The sequence below is a fragment of the Carettochelys insculpta genome, chromosome 2 (genome assembly GCF_033958435.1).
Source record: "Carettochelys insculpta isolate YL-2023 chromosome 2, ASM3395843v1, whole genome shotgun sequence".
Taxonomy (NCBI): domain Eukaryota; kingdom Metazoa; phylum Chordata; order Testudines; family Carettochelyidae; genus Carettochelys; species Carettochelys insculpta.
Window position 1 is genome coordinate 4,968,851 of NC_134138.1, and position 18,253 is coordinate 4,987,103.

General features: G+C 62.1%; 1 protein-coding gene across 1 annotated transcript; it reads right to left on the reverse strand.

Annotated features, from left to right (window-relative positions):
- Window positions 1-809: 809 nt before the first annotated feature.
- LOC142009029 (tonsoku-like protein) lies at window positions 810-11,812 on the reverse strand. Its single transcript, XM_074986472.1, has 23 exons — window positions 11,701-11,812; window positions 10,995-11,124; window positions 10,587-10,758; window positions 10,299-10,413; window positions 9,585-9,730; window positions 9,183-9,335; window positions 8,762-8,887; window positions 7,819-8,014; window positions 7,598-7,662; window positions 7,335-7,424; window positions 6,930-7,002; window positions 6,632-6,795; window positions 6,399-6,522; window positions 5,572-6,314; window positions 5,397-5,491; window positions 4,970-5,126; window positions 4,637-4,715; window positions 3,785-4,086; window positions 3,162-3,333; window positions 2,475-2,647; window positions 2,219-2,292; window positions 1,468-1,601; window positions 810-1,087 (listed from the first exon to the last, which is right to left on the reverse strand). Exons 1-23 carry the CDS (start codon window positions 11,795-11,797, stop codon window positions 894-896), a joined length of 3,774 nt encoding a protein of 1,257 aa, XP_074842573.1. The 5' UTR covers window positions 11,798-11,812; the 3' UTR covers window positions 810-893.
- Between the last annotated feature and the right edge of the window lie 6,441 nt (window positions 11,813-18,253).

Below are 18,253 nucleotides of genomic sequence, written 5' to 3' on the forward strand. Positions count from 1 at the left end.
GCCTGGAGCAGAGGAGACATACAGCACTTTATTGATTGGTTTCCCATGCCCCTGCACCAGGCAGAAGCCCACCCTGTGCAGCCAAGAAAACACCAGCCAGCTAATAAGTCTGTCTGAACTAGTCCAGTGGCCACTGGCAGGGCAGAGCTAGAACCTGTACAGCTCGGGAATGGGGGACAAATAAAATATCACCCTCCACCTGTGTGGGGAGACGTGCAGTAGGGAAGGGCTCTTCTGCAGGTGGCCGCCTTCAGTCTCTGGCAGCTTATTTCCCCACGCTGGCTTCAGAGCCTGCTCCAAGGCCAGTGCTGCCCCAGGAGCCAACCCCCCAGCCCTGCCAGCAGCCCCAGGGTTCTGCTGCGCAGGTGTGACTGCAGCTGGTGAGACACCACAGGCTGGAAGCAAGCTCTCCGGGGACACTCTGGGACTTGCCACCCCTCTCTGTTAGCAGCACAGGCCCGGTAGCTCACTGCCTCCTGGGGACACAGCCGAGGCCTTGGTTCCAAAGCCCAGGGACCCCCATGGGGCAGAGTCCTGCAGCGTTCTGGTGCTCGGAGCCCGAGGCAGACAGGCCCAGTTCCACAACAGCAGCCGGGGCCCTGCCTCCTTTGGTTACGACGGGACCAGCAGCTCCCTTCTCAGCTTGCACTGGTGCCAGGTGGGGGGAAGCTGCAGGGCTCTGGGCCCCCAGAAAGAACAGGTTGTGCAGCAGCAGCAGCCAGGTCCTGCCCCTCCCCATGGGCGAGGCCTGAGTTCTGAGTGCAGAAAAGTTGCTGGCACAGGCCGGGCACCGTGCCTGGTTCCTCACGTCTGCCCAAGTTCCCTCTGCGAGCAGCCACAGCCCCAAGCAGGATGGGCCTCTTGTGTGCTCCAGCTGCGAGCGGTCGGGCACTTCAGATGCTCTTACAGAAGAGCTTGTGGTGCTGCGTGACTGCGCTCAGAGAGGTGCCCGGGGGGCCAAGCCAGGACTCACCCACGCCCCGCTGGTTGCTGCCGCTCAGCTGCCGGCTGCAGAGCCGCAGCTCACGCACGTTGGCAGAGACCCGGGCCCACGTGGTGCTGTCCAATGGGCCTCGCACCCTGCAGCCTGCGGGAAGGAAACAGGCCGTTGTAGCCACTGTGGCTCACTGAGAATCCTGGACCCGGCCCAAGAGGGGACAGGCTGGGTGACCCCCCTTGTGCCCTTTCTATCAGCTGCAGCCCCTCACTACTCCAGTCCTGCCTCCTCTGCTCTGCTCTGCTCTGCACACCACTACGGAGAGAGAAGCAACTCGGCAGCGCCAGCCAGGCCGGGGGCTCTGCTGGATCAGGAGCAAAACTCCAGGGCTCACAGCCTGCCCCTGCCCCCTCAGGATCACCTCTCAGTCCCTCCAGCGAGGGCAGGGTGATGCTCCCCCGGCCCTGCCAGGTGCAGGGAAGCAGGACCCCTCCGCAACCCAGGGATCTTGGAGCCCTTCACCCCCTCACCTGCCAGGCTGAGGTATTGCAGCCCCTGGCGCCTCTCCCCCAGCGCTGACAGCAGCATCTGCAAGCCCCCGCTGGTAACCTCTGGGTTTGCAGACAAATCCAGGGAGATCAAAGTGGGACAAACCAGGAGGCACCTGGGACCAAGAGAGTCAAACAGCCCCATGCCTCTCGGCTCACCCACAATGCACTGCTGCCCCATGGCCCACCCACTCCCTGGGGGCTAGGTGTTAGATGTGCGGTGTGCTGGCACTGCAGCCTTGGAGCGAGACCCCCAGGGAGCACAAGGTGCGACGGGGAAGGGAGGCAGCTGGACAGGTGTACTGCCTGTGAAGTGCAGTAGCAGAACCAGCAGCTCCACCCGACCACCAATCCACGTACGCCCGGTTCTGTAGGCAGGTCCTGCCGCTCACCAGGCCTCCCACCCAAGGGCTTGTGGCTCAGACTCCCTTCCCACTCCGCCTCTTTTTACGGGAGGGGGTTCACCTGGTGGCCCAGAAAAGCACAATGCAGGGACAGAAGGTGGCCAGTGGGCTAAAGGCGAACATGGCCACCTTACCTCTCACTCAGGCTCTCTTCCTACTATGTCCCCATGGGCTGGCTGCTGGGCCCAGCCACCCCACGGCTCCTACCCAGCAGGAGATCACTCCGCATAGGACCCAGCTGGGTGAAGGTTGGTGTCACACACCCACCCCATTACCTTCTGCCCCACAGCAAAGCCCCTGGCCCAGGGACCCCAGCGCTGCCCCTTTACCTGGCCAGCTCTGCGACAGCCTCATCATTCAGGTGGTTCCCAGAGAGAGCCAGGTGGGTGAGCGCACATCCCTGCTGGAATGGAACGGGGGGGGCTGAGCCCAAAGCCACACACCACAGCTGAGCCAGTCAGGGCGAAGCCAGCTGCGTGAGAGGCCCACAGCCCCAGGACAAAAGGGGTTCCCCTGCCACATGCAGAGCTCCTGCAACTCCTGGAGCCAGAGAAGGGTTACTGCAGGACCCCCTTGCACCCGTACCTGTGTCAGGCACCTGACCACCGGATCCACGAGAGGCTCGCCTAGGCGGGCCGCCACCGAGCCAATCTCCAGCTGGCTGAGGGTGGCGTAGGGCAGACTCCTGAGCAGCAGCTGCAGGCCGCTGGAGCCCAGGGCATTGTGGGACAAAGCGAGGGTCTTCAGGTGCACAGCTCCTGGGCCAGGGGCATGCGGGAGAGACAGTGTGTTAAGAGTGAGCCAGCTGCCGTCTGGCCCGGGCAGATAAAGGAGGCTGGGAGCTTGGCGGAGGGCCTGTCCATAGCTGCCTAACTGGAAACTCAGGCACCCAACAGGCCTGCACTGGGAAAGAACGGCAGAGCAGGCTGCTGTGGGGCAGACCTGGCAGGGAACCCAGGGCGTGGTGGCTGTGGGGCAAGACTGAGGCAAGCCCAGGCCTGGGTAGCTGCGAGCTGTGGGGCAGAAGCTGGCAGAGAGCGGACAGGACAGCGGTCCGCATTCTTTCCATGAGTGGAACCATCCTCACCCCCAAGCTGTAGGCCCCGTCCCAGTGAATGGGGCCCTCCTGGCAGTGCCTCTGTGTCACAGGGGGGCCTAGCCTGTAGACCGTGGCGCTGGGGGAGGGGAGCCACAAGGGAGGGCACCACCTGTACCATGAGGCCACGCCTGCTGTGCCCCCACTCGGGGCTGGGGGAGTGCAGGGGCACTTACCTTTCAGGCTCTTGGCCAGCAGGAGGCGCTGGTGCTGCCCAAAAGCCTCAGAGAAGCCACAGGCCTGCAGCCAGAGCGTGGTCAGGACCGGGCAGGCTCGAACCAGGCAGGCCAGGGCCTCGCAGCTCTTGTCCCCTAGGGGGTTCAGGCTGAGGTCCAGCTCTTCCAGGCTCTGGAACAACAGGGGCGGAGGAGTCACCCCAACCTGCTGGGCTCTGCCCTGTGCCACCAGACAGCCGGGGCTGGACCCCCGCTGGGAGGACCACAGCGGCAGCCTCAGCCCCAGAGAAGGGACGGAGCAGCAGAGCCCCCCCCATGCTACAGGGACCCTCACAACCAGCCCCTCCCCAGAAGGACCTAGGAGCAGGCACCTTGGCACCAGCACGGCCACAGCTTACTCCTCCCTGATCCGGGGAGCCCCTGGTGTCCATCAGGGCAGCCCTGGCAGGAGCTCATCAGGGCCCTTTACACCAGCAGTGCCAGAGCCGTAGCCCAGAGCGCCAGGATGGGCAGCTTGGGGGTCCCCGAACCTGCTTGTGTCTCCGGGGTTCAGGCGGGAGGCCGGGGCCCCTCCCACCTGCCGTTGAGGGGAAGGGAGGTGCTGGACACACCCACAAGCCAACCTGGAAGACCGCTTGGGAGGGCAGCCCTGCTGCCAGCGCGCGGAGCCCCTCAGCACCGAGCTGGTTGGCCGACAGGTCGAGGAGGGCCAGGCTGGGCATGGTGCCCAGCGTAGCCAGCAGCTCGGCAGCCAGGCCATCGTCCAGCCCCGTCCCAGCCAGCCGCAGCTGGCGGATGGAGCTGTGCAGCTTGAGGGCACGCAGGAGTGGGGTGAGGTGGGGTTGGTGCAAGGAGAGGCCACAGGTGCTGAACGAGGGGCCCGACTCCTCCAGCTCCATCATCTTCAGCAGAAGCCGGTGCTCGCCTGCAACAGGAGTCCATGAGGGAAGACCAGTTGCTGTGGGGCACCCAGACTGACGAGCTCCCAGCCAGCTGCTGCCTGGCCGGGGCTAGAGCCAAGCAGCCAGGGAGAGGGTGGGGGGCAGCCGCGACCGAGGACACCCTCCCCCCGCCCAGCACCACGTGGGGGGCAGCCGCGACCGAGGGCTCCTGACATTGCGCACCGTTCAGCGGATGCTGGACAGGTCTTCCCCTGGCATGTAGCACGGCCCTGGGGGTACCAATCTGTCCACCCGAAGCCACATTCCACCTCTGTCCCCTTCCGTAGCTGGGCCAGTGACCCGGAGACTGAGGGACTTGCCCGAGGTCACACACGCAGACGGTGGCACAGCTGTGCCCAAGCCCCCTGGACCAGCCTTCCCACTGGAGCCCCTCCTGCCTGTCCCCCCCACGGGCCGGCTGGCACTCTCCCCAGCCGGCTGACCGCCCTGAGGCGCTACAAAACCCAGCGAGACCCTGTACATCCAACGGTTCCCACACGCAGGCAGGCAGCAGGGTCCGTGGCATCCCCTTACCCACGGCCAGGCTGCAACAGGCCTTGCGATACCGGTCGGTGAGCGGGGGCAGGTCCCAGGACTGCACCTCTGCCAACACCTGCAAGGCAGACGAGAGCCCTATGGGTAGGAAGGAAGGCCGGCTGGCTGGGCAGCACTGGCAGGCTCAAACACAAGGGGAAGGGCATCGCCAGTGAGGGGTGAAGCCAGACCTCCGAGCTCCCAGTCATCTGGGCCCTGCCGGTTGGTGCAGAGTCCACAGTGATGGGCCCCACCACGACCCTTCAGCGGCCTACAGGGGGACCTGGTGGGCTCAGCCCTGGAAGCGCCAATCCTGGCTCGGGTGCCCCTCACCTCCTCGTTGCTTTGCAGGACGTCCACGATGAGATCCTGGGGAGCCAGCAGTGCCCCTTCCTTCTTGAGGGTGAGCTGGGGCAGCAGGCCACAGGCCTGGTAGTGGCGCTGCGCCGCCTGCTCTGCCAGCCACGCCACCGGGCATCTCTCGAGGCCACTGCAAGGGAAGGGAAGGGAAGGGCTGAGCCAGAGCGCCCCACCAGAACCAGGCCCCCAGCCCGCCCTCCCAGGGTGGGGCAGGAACAGGGCAGCCCCCCTCAGTGGCAGAGGGGAATGGCCCTGTTACCCCAAGTCCCTGACCCCCTGGCGCTGCCTGGGAGCTGGACCCCTCCGAGGGTGCTGCTAATGTTGCCCCAGACCCGGCTAGGGGGGCAGGACTCCCGGGCTCTGGGCCACGCTGGGAGGAAGGATGCGAGGCGGCTCTCACCTGTGCGGCACGGGGATGAGGAAGACGTTGTCTTGGACCCGGACCCGCACTCGGATGGGGGGTGGCCGAGTCGGGGCTGCAGCCAGCAGTGGGGCCTGGGAACAGGAGAGGGGAGTCAAGACCCAAGAGACAGCCCAGGGGACTCCCTTGCTGTTGTGCACCCCCAGCACCTCACCTGTGGGGCCTCTCCACTGCCGTCTACGGGCCTCAGACCAGCGGCTGGCTCCGGAGCCACCAGGGCCTGGCCCCCGCGGGACCGACCCAGCGACGTCCTGTCCACTATCTGGGTGAGGCGGCTTTGCCGGGCCCTCCTCTTCTGGGGCAGAGCAGCTGGGAAGGGGGCTGCGCCGTCGCTCTCAGACCCACTGGTGCCCCCTGAGTCCGAGCCCGACTCCCCCGGGCGCCGGTGGCTCCTCTTGTGGGGCTCCCGGCTCGCCCCCAGGTCGTCCTCCAGCCAGTCATCCCCCACGTACTCCTCGGCTGGGATCAGGGCCGGCCTGGCAGAGGCCTCGGCCGGCACCTGCTCAGGGACCTGGCAGGACTGGGCACTGCCCACGCCACGGATGGATGCTTCGTACTTGGCCTGCCCGGTGCCAGCGGGGGGCAGCCCAGGCTCTGCCCGCCCGAGGAACCCCGGCACCCGGCTCTCCTCCCCCGGCGCCCTCAGGCTCAGGAGCCGCTGCCTCTTCTTGATGGGCCGGAGCGGGGTCATGCACTCGTCCAGCTTGGCCCAGCACTCTGGCCCCTGCCCGCCACGCTGGGTCAGGATCCTGCAGGGCGCAGTCGCCTTCGTGGAGGGGCCCCCACTCTGGGGCTGGGGGGCCACAGCTGAGTGGGGGGGTGTCAGCGGCTCAGAGAGCTCCGCATCAAACAGCTGGCTGTGCGGCACATCCTGTGGGGGCTGAGCCACCTCTGCTGCTGGGCGGGAGACAGGGAACCCCGTGAGTTGGGCCCAGCCCCCAAGAGATGCCCCCCCACAGCACCACTCCCACCCGGCCTCACCTCGCCCCACCACCGCCTCCTTGAGCAGCTGCTCCATGGCTCGGCAGCGCTGGCGTGTCTCCTGGTCCAGGTCCCGGCCGTACATCCTCACCCACTCCCGGAGGGTGCCCAGAGGGCTCAGGCCCTGCGGCGGATAAGATGGAGGGGCTGAGCCTCAGGGCCGCCCCCAGAAACCCCACAGCTGTGCAGGGGTGCCCAGCCCAGCGCCCGCCCACAGGCCGCTGCTCCCCCACCTTGGCGTTCCTCAGCACCGCCGACGCGCCCCTCTGGAGCAGCAGCTCGGCCACGTCGAAGTGGCCGCAGTTGAGAGCGTCGTGCAGGGGGGTGATCCCCTCGCAGCCTGGGCCCCCGGGGTCATCGATGGAGGCACCACGCTCCAGCAGCAGCCGCACGATCTCTGGGCACAGGAGCCGGCAGTTACTGGTGGGTGGCAGCACCAGGGCCCCCTCCAGCCGGCCCCCATCACCCGTTCCAGCCCCTGCCGTCATCCGCCTCCCACACCGACACCCTCCCACCCTCCTCACCACTCACCCAGGTGCCCGTGGTTACAGGCCTCGTGCAGCGGGGTCCAGCCGCAGTAATCCCGCGGGTTCAGGGGGTGGCCCTGCCCCCAGGAGGAAAGAGACATGAACAGGCATGAGGGTTACGTGGGGGCCAGGTGCCCTGCTGGGCTTCATGCCAACTCCCGCAGGATCTCCCCCTCCAGCTGCCCTCCCTGCGGGCCAGGCCGGGAAGCTGCCCCAGTGCCCAGCGCCTACCTGGCTCACTCCCACGCGCCCTGCAGGCAGGACACACTTGCTGAACGCGTCCCCTGCTGGGGGCTGTGAGGGCCAGAGCAGAGGGACGCCGCGACCCCAGCCAGCCGCCCAGCTGCCCCCACGGGCCGACGGAAGGTACCCCAGGGCGCCCTGCCTGGGAACGAGGAGCGGCTCCCACCTGCTCCAGGAAGAAATGGACCCGGCGCAGGTTCCCGTCGATGCAGGCGCGGTGCAGCGGGGTCTCACCCCGGTCGTTGCGCCGGTTCCACTGCAGGGCACAGGGAGGGCGGAGGCGGGGTCAGCACTGCCCGGGGGCCCCAGATCAGAGCCACCCCCTAGGCCCCCCGCCCCGCGCAGCGCCCCGGGATCCGGCCTCGCCGGCGCAGGAGCTGGAGCGACGGCCCCACGGGGCGAGGACGCTGCGCCCAGGCCCAGCCTCACCTTGGCGATCCTGCGGCGGCCAGGCACGCTCTTGCTGTAGCCGTCCAGGTCATCTTCCTCCCCGTCTGGAACGCACAGGCCTGAGTGAGGCACCCGGCTCCAATACAGCCCCCACCCTGCCAAAGGGGGGCCCGCGCCAGGCAGACGCGCAGGGCTACAGCCTCACCCGGCCGGGACTCGGCTCCGGCTCCCTCCCCATCCCCCCCAGCCGGCCCACTCACCGCTCTCAGACAGCTCCAGGTCGCTCTCCTCCAGGGGCTCGCTGCTGTCCTCCTCCTCCTCCTCCTCCTCCCGGCTGTCCCTGGCGCTGCTCCAGCCCTGCGAGCGGCACAGGCCCTGAAGCCTGGCCAGCGTGTCGGGGGCCTCAGGGCGCCCCCACTTCTGCTGCAGGGGGTGAAGGTGCTGTAGGATTTGCCGCTGGGGGGGTGAAAGGATGGGCTGATCACCCTGCCCAGCCGCAGATGGGGTTGGGCGCTCCCAGGGCTGCTAGCCCAGGCCTTGTCAGCTGGGGGCGCTGGCCTTTAAGGCAGTCCCCAGGCCCCGCCCCAGGCCTGAAGGGGCCCTGCAGGGAGCAAGGCCAGGGCACTGACCATTGGAGCAGCTCCCAGGTCCCCCAGCCCCTGCCTAGCCCAGAAGGAGCAGCTCCCAGCACTGACCACTGGAGCAGCTGCCAGGCCCCCCAGCCTGGCCCAGCAGACAGGCTACGAGTGAGGGGAGGACGCTGGCTAGGCACTCTCGAGTCCAGCCCCAGCACCGCAGCTGCCCTGGGCGCCTTTCAGCTCCGAGCCCCGGCACCCCACGCCCTTCCCCTGCCTTTCTGCTGTGCTGGCGCAGGAGGAGCCGGGTGCAGCCTGGAATCCTGGGCGGAGTGAGGAGCTGGGCTCCCCGGCAGGTGAGCAGCACGGTCCCTCCCGGGCATGTGCCAACAAGGAGCAGAGCCTGGAAGCGGGAGGGGGCCAGAAACCAGCACTTTCGGCCACAGGCCCTAGCAGGGAGGTGTTGTGCGTAGGGCGGGGGGCTGGGAGGACTCCTGGGTGCCAGTCTCAGTTATCGCAGGCTCGGGGGACCCCGGGAGGGGCACTGCCAGCTGCCCAGCCTGAAGGGGGTGCTGCAGGCGAGCACTGGCATCCCCATTGGGCAGCAGCTTTGGGCCCGTCCCCTCACCTGCAGCCTGGGCTCCCCAGCCTGCTCCGCGCACCGGAGCGCGCTCTGAAAGCAGGGCTCCAGGGCCTCGTAGCCTTCGCCAGCCTCCTCCCTGGCCAGGGCGATGTTCAGCCAGGTCTTCCCCTCCTGGGGCACACAGACAATGGGATTAGCTTCCCCCCACCAGTCCAGCTCCACTGGCAGGGAGCCCACCCAGGGGCACGGGGTAAGTGACAAAGAGCAACTCCTTTGCCATCCTGACTCTTACTCCTGCCCCACCCTCCTTCCCTGCTCCCGAGCTGTGGGGCCCAGCCAGGCCCTGCTTGCTAGCTGAGCTCCCCTCCCGCAACTCCCCAGAGCACGGCCAAGCCCAGCACGGGGTCCCCAGGCCCTGCAGGGTGAGACCGGCGGGCAGAAGGCAGAGCCCAGGCCGCCCCCTCACCTCCAGTGGGTTTCCTCGCCGCAGCGCCAGCTCCGTCTGGTAGTGCTGGACCGCCCGGCCGGGCTCCCTCAGGTCCGCAAAGGTGGTAGCCAGAGAGACGTGGATCACAGCCAGCTCCTGCTCAGGCTTCTGCAGGGACTCGGCGTAGCGCAGCTGCCAGAGACACCGTCCACAGCATGCTGTGCCCGGGGTGGCCGCCCGCCCCCGCAGGGCTCGCCCAGCCCCATCCCTGCTGCCTGCAGGAATCTGAGCGGGTGCCCCTGCCCTCGGGCCAGAGCTTGGCAGCACTTCGGCGGCTAGGAGGAAGCGGAACCAGCCCCTTACCATGCACGGAGCCCAGCCTCCAGGCAGCCTGGTCCTCCCCCAGCCCACAGGCCGAGAGCAGGGGCAGCCCTCACCCACCTGCCTCTGGTAGAACTCCACCGCCCGGCGATAGTCCCCATGCTTGGAGAACAGGTCCCCCAGCTGCTCACAAAGGCCCAGGGCTGTCTGCAAGTCGCCGGGCACTGCCTCCTCCAGAGCCTCCTGCAGATGGCTGACCTTCATGGCTGGGGGAGAGGCCAGCAGTGTGAGTGGCACGCACCGGGGGTGGGCTGGGTTCTTCCCCCTAGAGGCTCAGGGCAGGTAGGGGAGCCACAGGTGAAGGGGTATGTGGGGACCAAGGTGCCCCTCACCCAACCCAGCCTGCAGGCCTCTGGGACAGTGAGCACCTGCTGAGCCCCCTTCGCTGCCCCCCTGGGCTGGTGCGGGGTCAGTGTCAAAGCACCGCCCTGTGGTGCCACTGGGGCTACGTCGGGGACGTGCCAGAAGCCCTGTCAGGAGTGGCCTGTGCAAGCGCGGCCCTGCACCCGAGAAGCCGCGGCACCTTTCCCTGGGCGTGCCTGTGACACGGGGTGGGGGGGGCGGGCACCGCCCCAGGAGCCACAAGCCACACAGGGCTGTGAAGGGGAGGGGCTGCACTGAGAGCCAGAGGTGGAGAGCTCCCAGCCCCAGTCAGCCTGGGCTGAGCCCTGGGGAGTGACACCCAACCTCCTCCCGGCCAGCTGCACAGGCCACTGGGTCCCCTCAGCCCCCCCCGCGCCGTGTCGCAGGGAGCCCCAACCCGAGCCCCCTCACCGTAACGCAGGTTCCTGCGGATGCTCTCGCGCTGCTGGGGCTGCTGGGAGCCCAGCACGTAGGCCTTCTTCAGCGAGCGCCTGGCGGCCACAAAGTCCCTCAGGCTGAGGAGCACCTGCAAGGCCCCAGGGCAGCAGGGTCAGCAAGGGGAGGGGCAGAGAGGTCCAACTACCAAAGGGTGCTGGCCTGGCGGGGGGGAGGGGGCTGTCCCCTTGCTGGCCATGCTGGGTGGTCAGGCCCCAGGGGGAAGAGCTTGGGGGCCAAGTACGGGCTCCCCGCTGCCCTCACCTGGGCGATGCCGGCACAGCACTCACTCTCCATGCACTTCTCCTTCATGGTGTGGGCGCAGTCGCGCGCCCGCTCCAGGCAGCGCATGGCCTTGGAGTGCTGCCCCTCACGCAGGTGGATGTGGCCCAGATTGAAGTAGGCCCGGTACAGGTCTTCGTAGAGGTGAGTCTGCCTAGAGGGAGATTGGTCACCCCCAGGGTCGCCCGCCCATTCACGTCCTCAGGAAACCCCTGGGCCCTGGGCCCCCACCTGACACCCCCCAGCCACAGCACCAGCTGGTTTCCTGAGCCAAACGGCTGCAGCCACCAGCAGAGGGTGAACCCCAGGGAAACACAGGAGCTCTTCAGAGGGACCTTCGGCCTATCAGCACCACCACCCGCCCCCCACAGGGAGGGGCCAGGGCCTTGCTCGGAGATGAAGATGCTCTTCTTGATGTACTGGCTGCACCTGGCCTGGTCCTTCATGCTGTCGTACACCAAGCCCAGGTTGAGGTAAAGCCGGGCCCTCATCTCACTCAGCTCCCACTGCGGCACCTTCCCTGGGACAGCCAGAGCCAGCCCGTCACCCAGCCAGCTCCACAAGGCAGGAGCTCCAGGGCCAGAGAGGGGCTGGACAGGTCCTGGACCCCTCACCCTCCAGCTGGCCGAATGAGCTGAGCAAATTGTCTCCCAAGGGATGGGGTGCGAGTGCTGGGAGGTCCCTACGGAACAGTCTCGGGCCCGGTCCTGGCTGCCCTGGTGTGGAACCGAGAGGTCAGAAAAGGCTGGAGGTCCCTGAGTGCCCCTGCATATCCCACAATCCCGGCGGCGAGCCTAACTGGGCCTTACAAGCCAGCACGAGTAGATGGGAAGCCCGGATGAAAGCCTGAGGGCCTGCCCCTTCCTGGCCAGGCCAGGGAGTTCCAGCTCGGGGAGGGCATGGAGCTCAGGGACCAGGGACATCCCAGATGCAGGCTCTGGGGCAAGGACAAGGGGTAAAAGGTGGGGACTTAGACCGTCTGGTCAGACAGCCAAGGCAGAGGCCGACTGGTGACCCTCCCCAGGGCGCACCACATCCCAAGCTGATGGCTCCCCTCCCTAGCTCCGTGTCCCACAGCTCCCAGCCCAGCTCTCACCTTCCAGCTGCTCCTCCAAGATGGCCAGGCTCTTCATGAATGCCTGCTCCGCCTCCCAGAGCGCCTCCCCGGCCTGGCCGCTCTCCGCCACGAACATGTAGGTGCGGCCAATGGTGGCCCAAGCCCTCTGCTGCTCAGTGTGGTCGGACACAGCGCAGGCCAGCTCCAGATGCTGGCGCTGGTGCTGATGGAGCAGGAGAACAAGAGGGCGCATGAGACCCCCCAAGCCCCATGGATCTGGGCTGGCTTTGAATTGGGCCCTGCAAGGCTGACAGCTCAGGGGTTACCACTATGTGCCCTAGTGTTCCCTTTTAAACCCCTCCAGCCATTCTGTCGCCCCTCCTCTGGCTTGCTGCCCCTCTCACCCCGTGGCCTTTGGCGGGGCTGAATACTGGGAAAGTAGCTCTCAGCCCAGCTCCTGGGGAGCCTCAATCCCTGCAGCTGATTATCCCCCTCTCCCCCATTACCTTCAAAGCAGCTTCATAGTTCTCCAGCTCAGCCAGGCGCTCCCCAATCTTCCGATGGGCCACGGCACAGCCGATAACATCCTCCACGCTCTCCAGGAGGCGCAGCTCCTCCTGGTGCTCCACCAGCGCCTCTCGGTACCGCCCTGCCGGGAGCAGAGAGACACTGGGGTGACGAGCGAGCCAGCTGGCTTCCCAAGGCACAGCAGGGGCCCCTGGGATGAGGCGCACCCACTCCATCAGCTACAAGAGCAGCCAGAGTAACAAGCCCGGGGCGTAACCCCTCTTGGGGCTCAGAGCTGACATGCACCGGGGACTCAAGAGCACATCTCCTATGTTAACAACAAGTCCCGTGGCACCTTATAGACTAACGTATTTTGCAGCAAAGGCTTTCGTGGGCAAAGACCTGCTGCATCACATAGAATCAGAGAACACTAGGACTGGAAGGGACCTTGAGAGGCCATCGAGTCCAGCCCCCTGCCCCAATGGCAGGACCAAGTACTGTCTAAACCATCCCTGATAGACATCTATCTAACCTGTTCTTAAATATCTCCAGCGACAGAGAGTACACAACCTCCCTTGGCAATTTATTCCAGTGTTTGACCACCCTGACAGTGAGGAACTTCTTCCTAATGTCCAACCTAAACCTCCCTTGCTGCAGTTTAAGTCCATTGCCTCTTGCTCTATCCTCAGAGGCCAAGAAGAACAAGTTTTCTTCTTCCTCCTTATGACTCCCTTTTAGATACCTGAAAACCGCTATCATGTTCCCCCTCAGTCTTCTATTTTCCAAACTCAACAAGCCCAATTCTTTCAGCCTTTCTTCATAGGTCACATTCTCTAGACCTTTAATCATTCTTGTCGCTCTTTTCTGGACCCTCTCTAGTTTCTCCACATCCTTCCTGAACTGCGGTACCCAGAACTGGACACAATACTCCAGCTGAGGCCTAACCAGCGCAGAGTAGAGCGGGAGAATGACTTCTCGTGTCTTGTTCACAACACACCTGTTAATGCATCCTAGAATCATGTTTCCTTTTTTTGCAACAGCATCACACTGTTGACTCATATTTAGCTTGTGGTCCACTGTAACCCCTAGATCCCTTTCTGCTGTACTCATTCCTAGACATGCTCTGACAAAGCGGTTCATTGCCTCCAAAAGCTCATGCTCCAAAATCTCTGTTAATCTATAAGGTGCCTCAGGACTGCTTGTTGTTCTCGAAGTTACAGACTAACACGGCTCCCTCTGTGATACTCATCTCCCATGTTGTAGCTGACGGCCTCTGATTTTCTAGCTACAGGAAATACAGTGGCTCTAGCACACTTGGATGGCAGCAGAGCATCAGACAAAATTAGCTACGTGCAACGTTAGCCAAACTGGAGCACTCTGGGATCAGCCCAGGAGCGTACAGGGGGAGAGAACAGGCTTCAGGGGGTGCAGGCAACAGGCTGTGCCGAAAGGTAAACTGGCAGAGGGCAGGGATGCTCCTGGCACAGCTCCTCAGAGATCCGACACGAGCCCAGTTGTACCATATCTATTAATGCCCAAGGCAGGAACAGCAGGAGTGCACTGATGGGCTTTGCTGCAGACACAAGTCAGGAAGGGCGCTCGCTCCGGAGGAGGATCGGCATGGTAGGCAGGACGATCGGGGGGATCTCAAAGCCTGCAGCAGAAACGAGGCGCTGCTCAGTACGACAAAGGACAAGGTGCTTGGAGTGAAGGGCTACCAATAGCCGGAGGCTCATCAGCTGAAGTGAAGGAAGGTGAGAGAAACCTGGATGCTTTGGCTGGTTATAGGGTGACTAAAGCCACCTATGCAATGCAGCCACACAGCAGGCAAAGGCACAGTCTCTCCAGCAGAGAGAGGACCACGTCCATGACTGGTGACAGCTGGTCTGGACCACGAAGTACCATTTCCTGAGCACAAAGGGGGACTTCACCCCAGAGAAAGGCAGAGAAGAGCCACTCAGGTTGTTGAGGAAGGCAGAGGTGACTGGAAGAACTTGGCTGGCCTAGCTCGCAAAGAGAAGGCTGTGAGGGTGTCCCCCGAGTCTCCGGTGATACACCCAGGAGGTCAGGCCCAGGCTGGGGCCAAAGCAGGGAATGCAAGGGACAATGCTGGCCTGAGAACAGAGAGTCTTGAGTAAAGTTGGCTGGCACAAAGGAGAAGGTTTCTAACCATTGCAGGGAGCTGTGGGGACGGAGGCCAAACAAGATTCAGGTTAAGGAGAGAGCTAGATGTCACAATGGCAGGGAGTTTCAGGCATGGGGCGTTCTTCTTCAAGAGCAGGGCTCAGGTCACAGGCCAGGATCATCGCACTGAATCGGCTCCCTGCTGGGGGAAGGTCAGCTGTGTGGCAGACACAATCTCCTGGGGGCTGGTCCCAGCCCATGGATGTACCATCCCTGCAAACAAGAGCCATTCCAGGCCTGCTCCCACGGCCAGGAGCCCTCCCCCGCCCAGCCGTCACAAACACAGCCAGACCAGCACCGACAAAGACAGCCGAGAGCATTGCCCAGTGACCAACTTTCCAACGGTGGCCCCAAAAGCAGGGCCTCCAAACCTTCCTCAGGACGGCTCTCCCGGACCCATCTCTCCCAGCGTCAGCCCTGGCCACGAGAGCCAGACAGCAGTCAGCTAGCCACCCTTCGCCATTGAGAGCCAGGCCCTGGGACCCACTCACCATGTCTGGCCAAGATCTCCCCAAGCTGGTTGTAAATGGCAGCTTCCTCCTTCAGGCTGCCACTCCTCCGGGCCTTGTCCTTTGCTTTCTGGAGCACTGGGGGGCCGGGGGGAGAGAAGAACATCAGAACCCGGTCAAGCTCCCACAGCCTGTCAGCATCAAACCCCTCTGGCGCAGAGTCATCGGCCCTCTAACTACGTGCCCAGCTCAGGGCAACAAATCACAACACGCAGGATTTCCAATTACCTCCACCACCATGGAATCTGACCCCCAGCCTGGCTGCATGCTCCCTGGGGGAGACAGGAGCTGAGTCCCAGACAGATGGACAGGACTGTCGCAGGGTAGTCCAAACCCCCTCACCCCACACTGCCCAGACCCGTCTGGGAGCCTAGCTCAACGATCCCACCTATAAATGACCCTCTCTCTGGCCCCACACACCCTCAGCCCCACCCACCTCCACCCTCTCTGACACCCTCCTGCCTCCCTGCCACACACAACTGCAATATCGCCTTCAAATCCCACACCCCCTCTGCCCTTGCCAACCTATCACCTACCTGCCTCTGACTCCCCCCATCACCCGGCCCCCTCTGCTCCCCCATCACGCCCCAGATGGTGCACCCCCTTTGATCACCCCACACCCCACTGCCCTGCCCCGCCCCCATCACCCCACCCCATCACTGCCCTGCTCCCTCTCATCACCCCACACCCCACTGCCCTGCCCCACCCCCTCTCACTCCCCATCACCCCATACCCCGCCCCCTCATCACCCCACACCCCCCGCCCTGCCCCGCCCCCATCACCCCACCCCCCATCACTGCCCTGCTCCTTCTCACCTCCCATCACCCCACTGCCCTGCCCCGCCCCCTCTCACCCCCCATCACCCCACACCCCCCGCCCTGGCCCGCCCCGCCCCCATCACCCCACCCCACACCCCATCACTGCCCTGCTCCCTCTCACCTCCCATCACCCCACTGCCCTGCCCCGCCCCCTCTCACCCCCCATCACGCCACACCCCGCCCCGCCCCCTCTCACACACACCCCCTAGAGCTGGAAGGGACCTCTGGAGGTCATCTCATCCAGTCCCCTGCCCTGGCATCAATTTGCCCCAATCCCTCAATGGCCTCCTCAAGGCTTGAGCTCACACCCCTAGGTTTAGCAGGCCAATGCTCAAACCCCTGAGCTATCTCCCCACCCTAATTAACGGGCGTTACTCATAACTTTAACTATAAAAATTATACATGTACATAAATAGATTTTACAGGTCCAGGGGGTTATAACATTAAAAATGATAGGTCACAAGTCATTTTTTGTTCAAAACATGTCTGAGTTATTCATAGGTGTGTTCATAACCCTTTTTCCGTAAAGCGTGGGGGGATGGTCCGTCACAACAATATGTTTAATCGACTCTCTGGGTAACTTTTTTAGTGCGTCAACAAAAGCAGAGAGAAGCAACTGATGTCCACAGTCAACAATCTTATCTGGTGGCTAAACTGTGCTGCAGTCGGACAAATGCAAGGGCGAAATGACAGAACCCGGAAAAAAAAAGATTCGAAGGCTGTGCACTTTTAAAAATGAGTGGCTGCAACTCCCAGAGTATCAGAATTGGCTTATAAAGGCAAGTGAAGACTCAGGATATTGTTCTATTTGTGATGTTCAATTCACAGTGAAGTTTGATTCTGTAAAAGCCGTCAAGCATCATGCAGAAACAAAGGGTCACAAAATCAAAGTACAAGGACAGGTGTGGTGTAATGCTATCAATAAAGTCTCCGTAAAGAGTAACAATGCTGAAGAACAACGCATATGCGCAGCTGAATTGCTTTTAACCTATCATGGAGTTAAACACTACCACAGCTACCGTTCTCAAGATTGTGGAAATAAACTGTACCCCTCTGTTTTCCCTGATTCCAAAATAGCTTCCAAAATTCACTGTGGAATGACAAAAGTAGAAGCTTTGATCGAGGCTGTATTAGCACCACATTCTTTAAAACTGGCTGTGCAAGACATTGGATCAGCACCTTTCTCAGTCTCAGTGGATGCTTTTAATATAGGGAGCATGAAACTATTCCCAGTTGTCATCCAGTACTTGAATAAAGATAAGGGAATCTGCACATCACTCCTAGACTTTCTTGAAGATGCAGATGAAAAATCAGAGGTGATTGTAAAGAACTTCAAAATGCCAGTCTGGTACAGAATAAAATTGTGGCATATGGAGAGAGAGATTTTGAAGAAAATGAGTCTGGTTTTGTGCACCTAAAACAAATGCTGGATTTACCAAACCTTGTACCAACACATTGCAGCACTCAGATAGTACACAATACAGCAAAGCATGGCTTGAGAATGCTCTCTTACGACGTAGAGTGTTTGGTCCTCAAGGTCTTCAGTGAAGTCTTTGCACTAGACGAGAATAACGGTGAACTTAAAGAGTTCTTTGATTTCATGAAGACAGACTATACAGAAATCTTACGCCAAGTACCTAAACGTTTTCTGGCCCTTTTCACTGCCATTGACAAGTTACTGAAGAATTGGCCGGCCCTCAAATCTTACTTTGTGAGTAAAGGGGAGGAGGATGTGAACTGCACAGTCTGGGCCTTTCTTTCTGAGCATAAGGACATAGCTTCCAATGATGAAACTATTACACTTCCTGAACTGTACATCTACTTTGTGCATAACCTTATGAGCCAATTTACCAGCACCATAAAGGTTCTTGAGAGTAATTACCTTCAGGTAACTGAACTGTATGCTACATTCAACAAGCTGAGAAGAGAGATTCAGAATCGACAAGAGAAAGGTTTCTATGGGTACAAGGTGATGCAACTCTTGAAAAAGCTACACCCTAACGAGCAGAACACCTTGATTGGAGACGCCCAGCAGACTTACATGCACATGCTCCGGTATCTAGAAAAGAGGTTTGATTTCAGTGAAAATTCTTTCTATAAGTTGTGTGCACCGCTCAGTCTGGACAGGCCTCTGGAGCTAGACAAACGGTGCACTTTGATGACAAACTTGGACATTCAAGTGGATGTAGATGAACTTTTCACAGAAGTGTCTGTATTGAATGATGCACTACCAATCCTAAAGGGTTCAATAATTAATGCCGAATCAGAACAGGAACAGCAGCAACATGAACGCCACCATCAGACCGGCAGCTCTGAAGTCTGGGTAGAATTCTTTAAGTGCTGCGAGGCCCCGAACTTGCTTAGAATTGTGCAGCGTGTGTTTGCTGTTCCAGCCAGCAACACCTTTGTGGAACGCGTTGTTAGCGTAATGAAGAATTTGTGGGCCGATGAAAGGAACAGGCTCCAAACGGACCTAGTGAAAGCTGAACTGTTTGTGCACTTCAACTATAAAATGACATGTGATGAGTTTGCTGGATTTCTGCAGACAGGGGCAGCTAAGGAGCTCATGGCGGC